Source organism: Acanthamoeba castellanii, assembly GCF_000313135.1.
Source record: "Acanthamoeba castellanii str. Neff unplaced genomic scaffold scf7180000084758, whole genome shotgun sequence".
NCBI classification, from domain to species: domain Eukaryota; phylum Discosea; order Longamoebia; family Acanthamoebidae; genus Acanthamoeba; species Acanthamoeba castellanii.
In genome coordinates this window covers 198,779-210,314 of record NW_004457380.1, presented here as the reverse complement: position 1 = coordinate 210,314, position 11,536 = coordinate 198,779, and the positions used below count along the sequence as shown (strand labels likewise).

General features: G+C 58.0%; 4 protein-coding genes across 4 annotated transcripts in view; 3 read left to right on the top strand and 1 right to left on the bottom strand.

Annotated features, from left to right (window-relative positions):
• Positions 1–237: 237 nt before the first annotated feature.
• On the bottom strand, positions 238–2,162 carry ACA1_214350 (uncharacterized protein; the record flags this gene model as incomplete). The annotated part of the gene is made up of 8 exons (XM_004337012.1): positions 238–329; positions 431–454; positions 567–896; positions 975–1,174; positions 1,288–1,484; positions 1,562–1,704; positions 1,793–1,994; positions 2,031–2,162. 8 exons carry the CDS (start codon positions 2,160–2,162, stop codon positions 238–240), a joined length of 1,320 nt encoding a protein of 439 aa, XP_004337060.1.
• Positions 2,163–3,328: 1,166 nt separating this feature from the next.
• ACA1_214340 (hypoxanthine-guanine phosphoribosyltransferase) lies at positions 3,329–4,635 on the top strand (the record flags this gene model as incomplete). The annotated part of the gene is made up of 5 exons (XM_004337011.1): positions 3,329–3,553; positions 3,835–3,927; positions 4,132–4,251; positions 4,376–4,445; positions 4,526–4,635. 5 exons carry the CDS (start codon positions 3,329–3,331, stop codon positions 4,633–4,635), a joined length of 618 nt encoding a protein of 205 aa, XP_004337059.1.
• A 2,587-nt stretch (positions 4,636–7,222) lies between these two features.
• On the top strand, positions 7,223–10,838 carry ACA1_214330 (uncharacterized protein; the record flags this gene model as incomplete). The annotated part of the gene is made up of 15 exons (XM_004337010.1): positions 7,223–7,402; positions 7,600–7,694; positions 7,797–7,933; positions 8,099–8,126; positions 8,156–8,265; positions 8,377–8,499; positions 8,604–8,641; positions 8,765–8,844; positions 8,970–9,018; positions 9,167–9,665; positions 9,818–9,900; positions 9,983–10,075; positions 10,169–10,428; positions 10,534–10,622; positions 10,699–10,838. The coding sequence occupies 15 exons, from the start codon at positions 7,223–7,225 to the stop codon at positions 10,836–10,838; spliced, it is 2,004 nt and encodes a 667-aa protein (XP_004337058.1).
• Positions 10,839–11,038: 200 nt separating this feature from the next.
• ACA1_214220 (uncharacterized protein) overlaps positions 11,039–11,536 on the top strand; it is a gene marked incomplete at both ends in the record, with an annotated part of 1,412 nt that continues 914 nt past the window's right edge. Inside the window, 2 exons of the mRNA XM_004337009.1 lie at positions 11,039–11,081; positions 11,163–11,426. Of these exons, the coding sequence (XP_004337057.1) occupies positions 11,039–11,081; positions 11,163–11,426 (307 nt within the window). The remainder of the gene's footprint in view (positions 11,082–11,162; positions 11,427–11,536) is intronic.

Here is an 11,536-nt window from a genome sequence, read left to right as displayed (position 1 = left end):
GCCGTGCCGGGGCGAGCGGGGGTACGGGAGAGTACCTGCGCAAGGCTGACGAGGTGCGGAACCGAATCGTTGCCGAACTGGCTCATCACCACGACCGGGTTGGACGCCTGGAGATGGGTCACCACCTGATCGGCGGCGGCGAACAGCTGGCTGATGCCGGTGAGCCACTTGGACGAGTTGGCGGCGCGCCGCCACTCCTTCGCACTCTCGTGCCGGTGCGACATGAAGAGCTGCGGGTCAAAGGACGCGATCAGGCCGTTGAGCTTGACCAGACTGTCCTCCACCTCGGCCGGCTGCAACAGGTGCGTCTTGTACTTGAATATCTGGCCCTCGTCTACAACCATAACAAGATCATATATATATGATCATCATCACTCAACGATTAACCAACGCTTGGTCGTAGCAGTGGAATGATAAGTGATGCGCGTACCCGAGTCTATACGCTTGGCCTTGCCTGCAGCCCACAAAACAAGGAAAACACATTTCATTTTCAAGGACCGGTGAGTTGACCGAAGAATGCAAGGAACGCAAATGGAAAGTCGGGAGGAGGAGGGGGCGAGACGTACTTGGTCCTCCCTTGATGAAGGACAGCGACGCGGCGGTATCCGACCGCGACTTCTTCTTGGCGCCGATGCTGGTGATGAACACGTGCACGGCACGCGAGTCTTCGTGGAGCAGCAGGAGCTGCTGCAGCATGCTGCGGTGCTTGCGCGCGTCCTTGCTCTGCTTGGGCGCTCGGTCGGCGTCAAAGTCGGCGGTCACACCTCGGGCCTCCTCCGCCACGAGCACCTTGGCCGAGCGCAGCAGGCACGCCTTGGTCTGTGCGCTGCGCCAACACAGCGCGAGGGTCCATCGCCGCCACTTCAACGGCGACTTCCACATGGTGTTGATAGCGTCTGTTCATATGCAAAAGAATGTTAATGAGTGATCAAGATAATGGCCCAATGGGATGGCCAATGAGTAGCCGGCCGTACCGTCGCTCATCTTCTCGGGCACAATGAACTGGTTGGGGAATCGCGGGAACCGGAAATCGTAGTTGCTGTTGGTGATGCGCCACTCGTCGGCCGACAGCTGAAGCCGCGCGAACTCCTTCTCCGGGTCGTACAGGCTGAAGCCCGACAGGTTGGTCTGGTAGGCGCCAAACTGCTCCTTGTTCTTGTAGGCAAAGAGATCACTTTGTTGAGCGCCGAAAGATCGAGTGAGCAGAGGGCACGCAGGACAACCACACACACACGCGCGCACACACACACACACACACACACGACATTTCTTAAGGAGGACACGCACAAGATGTGGGCCGGAAATAGGTTTTGCTTGAGGAGCGCGGAGAGGTTAAGTTGGTGCTCGGGATGGATGAAATAGAGCGTGATGGTGCGGAAGTCCTTGCACGTGAGGGCCAGGCCCTGCAGATTCCGCTCTTCGTGTCGCGCCAGCGTAACCCTCATCACCAGCGCCAGCGGCACGCTCACGCTCTTTCTTTTTGCCTGCGCGGGAACGAGAAACGCGTCAAGAGCTGGCCGGTTGTTGCGTTGCGTGGCGTGGCGTGGCGTGGCGCACTTACCTTGGTGACAAGGATGAGTCGGTAGTTGGTGGCCTTCAGTATGGCCTCCTGGCAACTACGCGATGAGTGGTACGTGAAGAGCACGTCCTCGCCACTCGCCCCCGTGCTGTACATCATCTGCTCGCCCGCAACCAGCGCCACGCCTGTGTGTCGCGCGCATGCCACGCAAGTTACAACATTGTTAGCATTCTTTTCGAGAAGTTCAGAGGGGCTGGCGTGGCTGTGTGACACCTGTGGCCGGGCTGTGTCGAGAGTCGGTGGAGGAGGAGTTGCCGGACCACGAGGCCTGCGATGACGACAGCTGGCTCATGCCATCACTGCTCATGATGCGCCCGAAGCCGTGCACGGGCGACCCGCTGCCGCCCATGCGCGACGGGGGCACCATCAGGTGGCCCGACGAGTCGAGGCCGAGGGGCGCCGTGCCGGATTGTGACTGCGTGAGTAGGGAGGGAGCGCGCGACAAGGGCACTGACGTCATGGAGAGGGGCGACGGCGCGGCGGTCGCCTGCAGCTTGGCCCGCGCGCGAAGCAGAGCGTCGGCCCACTGCTGCGCCTCGCGCTCCGATTCCGCGGCAAAGGAGTGGACCGCGCCCTGCGACATGACCTCGAACGCGGATCGCTTGTTTGATGCCAGTTTGACGCCCTCGATCTGCGACAGCGACACTGACGTCTGCGGTATGGCATCTGCGTGTTTTCACCACAACGTGGACCAGCGGTCAGCTTCAAACACGTGCTTGCAGGGTGCGGCCCAGCCAGGCGGGGCGTTGCAGAAGGGGAATAGAGAGTAGAGAAATTCGAAAGGGGCGCAATGGCAGCAACTCGTGCCTCAGTTGATTGTTTGCGCTTGCTGCCCGTTCTGTGCTGTTATTAATCTGTGGCCTTATTTATTTATTTTTCTTTTTCTTCCGGGCGTAGCCGGCATCGTGCCATCTTTCTCTTTTGATTATTTTTGTTTTTGGCTTGATCGTGAGGTCGCCATCTTCATATCTTTATATGTTAATATTGTGAATGATGTGCTGGCTGGTGGCGGGAGAGATGAGGGATTACCATCTTTCTTCTTTCGTATGGTGAGGGAGGACCGCGTGAGGGTGACGTGCCGCGTTTGCCAACGCTTCACCAGCGCTTTGTTGGTGGGCCTCCGCTGAAGGTAGCCCTCCAGCACCACCGCCTCCCGCGCGCTCTGATCCATTCCTCTCTCTCCCTTCTCCGCACTTCCTCTTCTCCTTCGTGCGTGTTCGTCAAAAGTCCAGTTCGTCACCGTTCAACCCCTCTCACTTGCTGTCTATCTCGATCTGGTCTCTCTCTCTCTCTCTCGCAGCCGCAGTGTTGTTGCCGACACACCACTCTCTTCTTCGTCAGGTGTTGTCTGCCCTTGTTTTGGTGAGGGTACCCGTTCGCGCCCAACCTGCGCGGGGTCGACACAAAAAAGTAACATGTTCTTCTTGGCACCATCTCCCGGTGACTACGTGCCATCGAGGCTTGGTTGGACCCTGACCTGACTGGACTGGACTGTGCACCTCGACAAGGCGCGGTGGCACGCGGGAGACCAAGGGCAGATCTCCCAAGGCCATCGCCTTGTCGAACCAAAGGGCAAGGGGGTGGTGGGATATAACCGCAAATGCGGTGAGAAAATTTAAGAATATTCCTATTTTCTCTTTTCCTTTTGAGACTCCCTTCGCGCCGACCAATTTACATCGCATTGTGCTCTCCATCTCTGCCGCCCGACCGAGATTAATCTTCTTGTCTAGAATCTCCCTTCATCACAAAATGGCCAGAGCGAGGAGCGGATCGTTCTCTGAACAGATGATGGACATGGAGGAGGTCCTCGTGTCGGAGGGTGCCATCGAGGCCCGCGTTCGTCAGCTCGCGGAGCAGATTAACAAGGAGTACAAGGGAAAGAGCATCGTCGTGATTGGCATCCTCAAGGGTTCCGTCATGTTCATGACCGACCTTGTCAAGCGCCTGCACGTCGACGCCAAGATCGAATTCATGGTGCTTCCCGCCTCCAGGCTTCCATTTCAAATTTCACGTTCGCTTTCGCTTTTTGCCATCGTCACACGATACATCCGTGGATGACACTTTCATCCTCGTCGATTCTTGCCCATTGATTGGCCTGCACATGTTCTCATAGTCGAAATTAGTATTCGTATTTCGCCGATTTATGTTGACAATGGCGCGAGCGAGTAATCCGCCAAAAACGAGATAGTGTAGGCTGATGCTTTCTTTTCTTCTTTCGAACGCTTCCATCTTACCGATGATCGTTTTCTCTGCAGGCCGTCTCGTCGTACGGCTCGTCCACCGTCTCTTCGGGTGCCGTCAAGATCGTGATGGACACCAGGACCTCCATCGAGGGTCAGCACGTTGTCGTACGAAACTTCTCTTTCTCTCCCTCCTCTTTGTCTCTGCTGTGTCACTTTGTTTTGGTGACGTGGTTCGATTTGAGTGGTTGCAAGCATGCCACGCCCAATTGGTTGGCTCATCATTGATCAACAATGAGAACTCTTCTGGTGGTGCTTTACGCTGGGTGAGCACCGATTTGCTCATCCGTGGCCACGTGCACCGCTACACAGGTCGTGGAGGACATCGTGGACAGCGGCTACACGATGCGCTACCTGAAGAACCTTCTGCTCTCCCGCAAGCCCGCCTCGCTGGAGATCTGCGTCCTGCTTGAGAAGCCCTCGCGCTTGAAGGTACCAGTGGATCTCCCTCCTCGTCTTGTTGTGGGCTTTCGAATGGAAATTGCCCTTTTAGACAGGCACCCAAGGCCCAGCGAGATGACGTACTCACAAGGCGTGCGTTTGTTGCGTCGGCCAGGTTGCTCCGGAGGAGCTCGGTATCAAGTACATCGGTTTCGAGATTCCAGACAAGTGGGTCGTGGGCTATGGTACTCAACAACTGCCGCGCAATGCCACCATCACCACTCTCACGTGACTCACACTGCCTTGGTGCACGTTGTGTGCTCAGGCATGGACTACGACGAGCGCTACAGGTGCCTGCCCTTCATCGGCGTCCTCAAGAGGTCCGTCTACGACTCCACCTTCGTCGTCGAGGCCGAGGCCACCAACTCGCAGTAGACACTCCAGTTCATTCCCTCCTGGTGGTGCTCAACAACAACAATCTCGAAGGCCCAGTAAAAACTACGCGGCTCTTCGGCTTTTGTCGGTTTTGGGGCTGGTTACATTGCACGGTGTGCAGATGCAGTATGTCGATCGTATGTTACAGGTTCCGAATGTCGACATTACGCTGTTTGGGTCCTGGCGTCCCGTGTTTTACGCTCCCAAGAATGTGATGCGCAAAGACCACGCCATTCTTCGAATACGCGCTGGGATTTTTATTTCTGGCCATCACCCAATGAACGTGGCGGCTTGTGTGGGATACAGCTAACTCGACCGGAAAAATCCAGAGCGTACCAAAGCAGTTAGTTAGTTTATTCTTGGTAACCCACCTGCGCAGCAGCCAGAAGCACACGCCAGTGTCTGACCTTCCTCCTGTCGCCGCCGTGCCACTCCGCCCGCCTTCTAGTACTTTTCCTCTCGTTCGTCACAACAGAAGACTGCAGAGCGTGGCCACTCTCCGCTCTCGCTTTGATTCTTTCTCGCTTTTCGTTCTTTCAGTCCAGAAGTCGAGTGTTCACAACAACCGTGGTACGCCATCATCTAGAGTGCAGCCCTCCTCTACATGAGGGGCGGGCGAACCCTATCACTTCTTGTTCTCATCTTCATCATCTTGTGGTTATTCTTGCGTGAACCGATGTGAGGTGCTCACCTCACACCGCCGCGCTTTTCAGACACTGCCTACTGTGGCGATCCGCAACTCCTTGGCGCGTCTGCTTGCGAGAAGAGCTCGCAACTCAAGCCGAGCGTACAAGCGAGTGTGCCACCACCACCATGAGTCGGCGCGGGCGGTGGCCGTCCTCTCCTGACGATGCCGAAGGCGCCGACGAGAAGGAGCGCGAGCGTCGCAAGGTGCGCACCAAAGATTGCCCAGAAGATGAAGAAGGAGACAGGATGTTGGAAGAGAAAGAGGAGGAGGACGAGGGCGCGAAGCCAAGCCCAGCTCCTTCTCAACCCTTGGCTTCACTCTTGGCCGCCATCCATGAAGAGGCTTCGAATCAATCGACCATCCCCCTCGATGACGGTGCTCCTACATCAACAACGCGCTCTTCTTCGCCGAGGTCCTCTCGATCCGGCCGCCGAGGGAAGCAGAGACATATCTCAAGCTCACCTTCTCACTCAACGCCGCCGCGACCGACTCGCACATCGCCTCGCATCTCTTCACGCACGCGCTCCACTACTTCCACTGCCACCACTCCTCTTCCACCTTCATCCAACACTTCAACATTTCCTTCTTCTACATCTTCAACGCCTTCTCTGCCCGCACATCAACAACAGCACATGCCCCGGCAAGCACAAGACTATCAGTCGCCCGCCACCCAGACTACAATCGCTGCTACGGGCACCGTCGGAGCGGCGACTACGGCGCTACCACGCGCCACGCCGCCGGAAGTAGTGGTGGCCGCCATGGTGCAGAACCTCGCCGGCACGCACGTCACCTTCCCCCCCAACAGCGACTGGGCTACGGTACCTACCAACTACCGTCACCCTCGCCTTTGTGCTGCCCCTAAATCGCCCGAGGCCAAAGAAAGTGAGCGAAGTTCATCAGCGGATAAGTCCACTCCGACGTGCAACCCGAGTTGCCTATCAGCACACGACGACGGGGGGGCCAATCCACACTGGCCCATTTATCGAAATTTCGCCATGGCGAGCCAGAAAAGGGCCTCCAAGCTAATCTCTGACTCCGCCACTGTGTCATGGACTGTCACGCAGGTCAACACCTTAGCTGGCTCGATTGCCGGTCTGGCGGAGCGGGCAGGCCAGGGTCATATCGGCCCCAACGAGGTGGCCGCGCTCCAGCAGGGCGCTACCTTGCTCCAGCTGGTGATGGGCGGCGTTCAGCCCGCCTGGTTCTACCCCGCTCCGCCTCAGCTACCACCTCAGCAGACCAGCGCGCCATCGGCGGCGCCACTGCCACCGCCGCCCGCCAGCGCAACAGTGGCTCCGCCTGGACCGATCTTGACGCCACTTCAACACCCTCCGCCTCCTCGGCAACCTGCACCACTACCAGCGCAATCGTTGGCCGCTGCTCCTCCGCAACAGACAACTCTGCCGCCACTTCGCTCCCTCTTCCTTCCCGCACCTCCACCCCCACAACAGCCGCAAGGCCGTACCGATCAGGTACCTGAGTTCGTGGCGGGTGAGTATGATTCGCGGCTGGCGGCTCACTTGTCTTGTTGTTGGTTGCAGGTGCGCTCAGGCGAGGACACCCCGGCGCGACGGCCCCACGGCAAGTGATGCTCGCCAAGCGGCACAAGTGTACAACAAGAAAATATCAATGAAATTAAAATTTCTTTTTGAATTGCTTTGCGGAGCAGACGAAAGATCGATTAATTTCGTTGATCTCGCTACCTTCCGTCCAAGCCGTTCTTGTTGGAACTTGAAGGGGAGAAGAAGACTCTAGAGGTTGAAGACAATGCTTTCCTCTCGCGCCAAGATTCGCCACAGTGCGGCCCGGCTGCCGCATGTCCAGCACCATCTCCAGCGCCAGCAACGCTCCGCGGGGGCGCTGGTATTGAATGCGAGGTCCTACGCTGCCACGCACGAGATGACCCAGCAGGAGGAATCGAGCGATTCGATCAAGCACCTCCTCAAGGGTCCGGTCACGCCGCTCACAATCTTCGCGACTAGTCCGCCACCCGAGCCCCACCCTTCCACCTATCAAGTGCCGGCCGCTGCTGCTGATGGAGCCACGCTCGACTTCCGACTCTCCTTTGCCTTCCCCACGGTACGCATTCTAAATCTTCCGCCTCCATCCCCACAATGGAATTTCCGATCGGCAACCAGACCCTGCCCAGGGGCTGGGGTCATCATGCTCATAAATTGCGCTGCTTGAGAGATTAAAATTGTTGATAAAAACCCCATGAAGAGGTTCATTCATCTCCTCACGCGAAACGTGCCACTTGGCTTGTGCGGTTGTAACAGGTACAAAAGATCAAGGAAGAGCGCTTCAAGGAGGAGATGGGTGTCTTCAAGATCCTGTACGAGCGACCATTCCTGCAGGAGTACAAGAACGTCATGTACGCATCCCCTCTATGGGACTGGCAGCGCTGCAGTGTTTGCGCCCTCACGCGCTATGTGTGCTGTTGCTGCCTTGTACTGAATGGGCATCTCGTCTTCAGGCAAGAGAAGAAGCAGCAGAAGAAGAGCGAGCGTGCCGCGGCGAAGAAGGCGAAGAAGGAAATGAAGAAGCTGGGCCTCCTGCCCAACGATCGCAAGAAGACCCTCTTCGAGCTGGAGCAGGACAGGCAGAGAAAGCGTACGCGCGCGCCTTCTTCTCATTCTGGCCTCTCTTTTACGCCCAAGTCGCTGACGCGCAATCCGCACACCAGTGTTCTTGCAGACGCTGCACTACCCCTACCAGGTCCCCGACATGAGCGTCAAGGGCGAAGAACTGAAGAAGTACAGCTCTCTCCCCCTTTAGCTCTCCGTCATTCGACTCCGCCGAAGCCGTAGCGCTGACCCCGTCCGTGTTGCGCAGGTATTTCAACTTTATCGCCACGCACTCGGAGAAGGAGATCTACGACAGGCTCTACCCGGAGTTCTTTGGCGACACCAGGGAGCACGTCGAGAATCTGGTCCCCCACAAGCGTAAGTCATTGCCTACCCCCCCTCCGATCTACGCCTAAGATTGGAGGCTTTGAATCGTAGAAACTTGAATGGGGTCCTTATGGTTCTCCCCCTCTTTCGTTGCTCGTTCAGATGACGGCTACGTGTGGAACACGTTCTTTGACCCGGAGAACCCGAGCGACTACCCCAACCAGGCCGATGCCGAAGGCGACGTCTGGGAGACGCTCAACATGTCGGCCGAGGAGCAGCTTTCTGGTGCGCGGACCCACAGCCCCCCCAAACAACCAACGCAGTCGCTTCTTGCTCACTTGGGCGCATTTGCTCCGTCATCGCAGACCTCGCGGATGCGATGGAAGGAGAACAGGAAAAGGAGGCTCGCCTGGCAACCTGGGAGATGGTGCGCGAGTCCCTCCCCTTCTTCACATGCCGATCTCCTCTTCTTTTGATTCGCACGCATCGCACTTACACCCCTGCCACCGCATTCCCCCCCCCAATGCGTAATTGGCACCCGTGCGCGTAGGATCCGGCTCGCTTCAAGGGCAAGTGGACGCCCCGCGCCTGGACCAAGGAAGATCTCGAACTGTCTCACATCAAGCAAAGGTATGCGCCGGCGTTCAATCCCCCTCTCCCCCTTTCCCCCTTCATTGAATGATGCCTCGACTCACTGTCTGGCGTTTTTTTTTCTAACTTCCAGGGCACGCAACCTGCGATACCTGCGGGAGCAGCTCAAGAAGCACGGCCTTCTCCCCGAGGAGGACGAGGCCACCACTCGCGGTACTACCCATGGCGCCGGCCCCGGGGAGACAGCATCCGTATGCTTGGTTCCCTAACCTGGTCCCCTTCATTCTCCACAGAGGCGCTGATGAGCGTCGAGAGCGGCGGGCAGGCGTCGGCGGCCGCTGAGAGCTTTGACATCGACGAGATCGCCGACAAAATCGACGACAACGAGGAGAGCGTGCTCCTGCTCTTCGAGGACGATGCACAGAAGAAGCCGGCCGCCGTCCCGGAGCAGAAGGGCACCGAGGACGAGATCGCCAATCTGCTCAACGCGGTTCTACCGCCGACCGAGAAGGACCAGTCGCACGCCGCTCTGCTCGACGCTCTCATGCCCGCCGGGCAGCCGCAAGAGCAGGCGCAGCCCGAAAGCGGCGCCGCCGCTTCTGAGCCCACCACTACCACTGCCGCTGCCACCGAGCAGGAGCTCGCCGAATGGCGCGCCAAGGTCGACAAGTTCCAGGATGGCCTCAAGAAGCGCATTCGCGACGGCGCGACCGAGGAGACGATCGAGGAGGACGTGATCAACTTCATCACGGCCGAGGGCGGAGGCGCCCAGGACGAGGCCGAGGAGGACGAAATCGACTGGGAGTCCAGACTCCAGGACATTCCCGGCCTCGACCAGCCCGGCGAAGGCGGATTCAAGGGTACGCGCCACTCCTCTTCCAATGCTTATTTCTCAGTTCTATTTTGTTGCTCACACACACAAACACACACACACACACAGTGACTGGCGGACGTGAGGTATGTTCTAGCACAGTCCATGCAGCTTTGCATCTTGAGCAGCTGCTTACAACAGCTTTATTTTCTCTGTTCCAGGAGGCCATGCAGCGATCCAGGGAGCGAGAGGCCAGGCTCCACAAGCTCCAGGAGCACGTCAAGGTAACAGCCCACGTGCCATTGTGGTGCCTCGTATTCGTTGCGTGCAATGCAACTCACGCCGTGGGCCTTGTGTGTTGCGCAGGTGCTTTTCGATGAGTCGCCGAAGAAGAAGGTCTTTGCCAACGAGCCGATCCCAGGCGAACCCGCCATCGAGTTTATCCACAGCTACACTATGGTGCGGCCACCTTCGCTTTGTGTTGGCGTGTGCGGTGTGTGCGTGTGCGTGTGCGTGCGCGTTTGACTTAAATGAGCCATATTTCTCGCACAGGACCCCGACGTGACGATGGGCAGCCTTGCTCGCAGGGAGTTCCTCCAGCGCAAGGTGGTCTTGAAGGTTCACGTGCCGTCCCTCAGCCTCCCGCCTCCCGTGCAGCAGAGGCTCGCGGACCTCGTCGGCACCCGTTACGACGCCCGCTCCGGATGGTTGAAGCTCGTGGGCGACAAGCACCCCAACCGCCACCTCAACCAGAAGCACCTCACGCTGCTCATGCGAGAACTCCTCAACGAGTCCTTCCTCGCCGACTCCAGGTATGCCTTCAGTTCATCCCCGAGCGATAAAGAAAGAAACGAAGAAGATTAGACGCCCGGAACGCTCACACTGGTCGTGTGTCGTGTGTGTCCATTACAAAACAGGTTCACGCCACTCACCGATCTCAGCATTGAAGATCCGTCGTCGCTTCGAAGGAAGTACTCTCTGCCCACCAACCTTCAGAACATTTTTGGTACGGAACCACTGCGCGCGTCTCACACTCCACGCAAACGACGGCTCATCATTTGTATCGCTCCGATCTCTTCCAGACGGCAAGACCGGCAAGGGCGGCTGGGAGTACAAGATGTTCACCTTCAGTCAACTCGATGGCCGCTTCCCCTCCGCGCAGGAGTCCACCGAGGAGGCCGCCAAGCTCAGGCAGCGTCTCGCCTCCGCCCTCTCCCTTTGAACCTTCTCTGCTGCATCAAAGCATCACGTTCCCTAACAGTTCCCGTTATCGTCCAATCAGCAGCGTTTCTTCATTTCTTCTCCGCTTCACCTCCCTGAACCACTAACCATTAGCAAATGCGACAGTTGGCCAAGCTCACTTCTTCACAACATAACATGCCATACCGAGAGTCCCCGTTCAACCAAGGTGGACAGACGCCAATGAGTCTGGTGGCCGCGCTGGCCTCCGCCACCGTGTGCGTTGGTGTGCAACCATCCCCCCCCCCGGTTGGTCTCCACGCTCATCTCTTCGTTCTTTGCTCTTCGTTCTTTTTCTGGCCGCCAGCTCTGGTGTTGCAGGTGGTCAAGGTGGTGGTGGGACTGGTGCTGCGGGTGGCGTGTGGGGCGACCGGAGCCAGGTGGTGGGCCGCCCTGCCCGCCGACGAGCGCGACAAGATGAGCGGCCGGCTTGCGTGCAGCTTCCACCACGCCGTGGCCGCGGGCCTGTGCCTGTCAGCCGTCGTCCACAACAACTCGCAGCACTTCGTCTGGGCCTTCTTCTGGGAGGCCGGATTCGACATCAGCGACTCGCTGCTCGCCGCCTTGGGAGGTACAACGTGTGTTGCGTTGTTTCCGTGCGTCTGGCGTCACACCAACACCGATGTGTGTCGTGTCGTGTCGTGTCGTGTGTTATGTATTTTGTGTCGTGTGCCATATGGT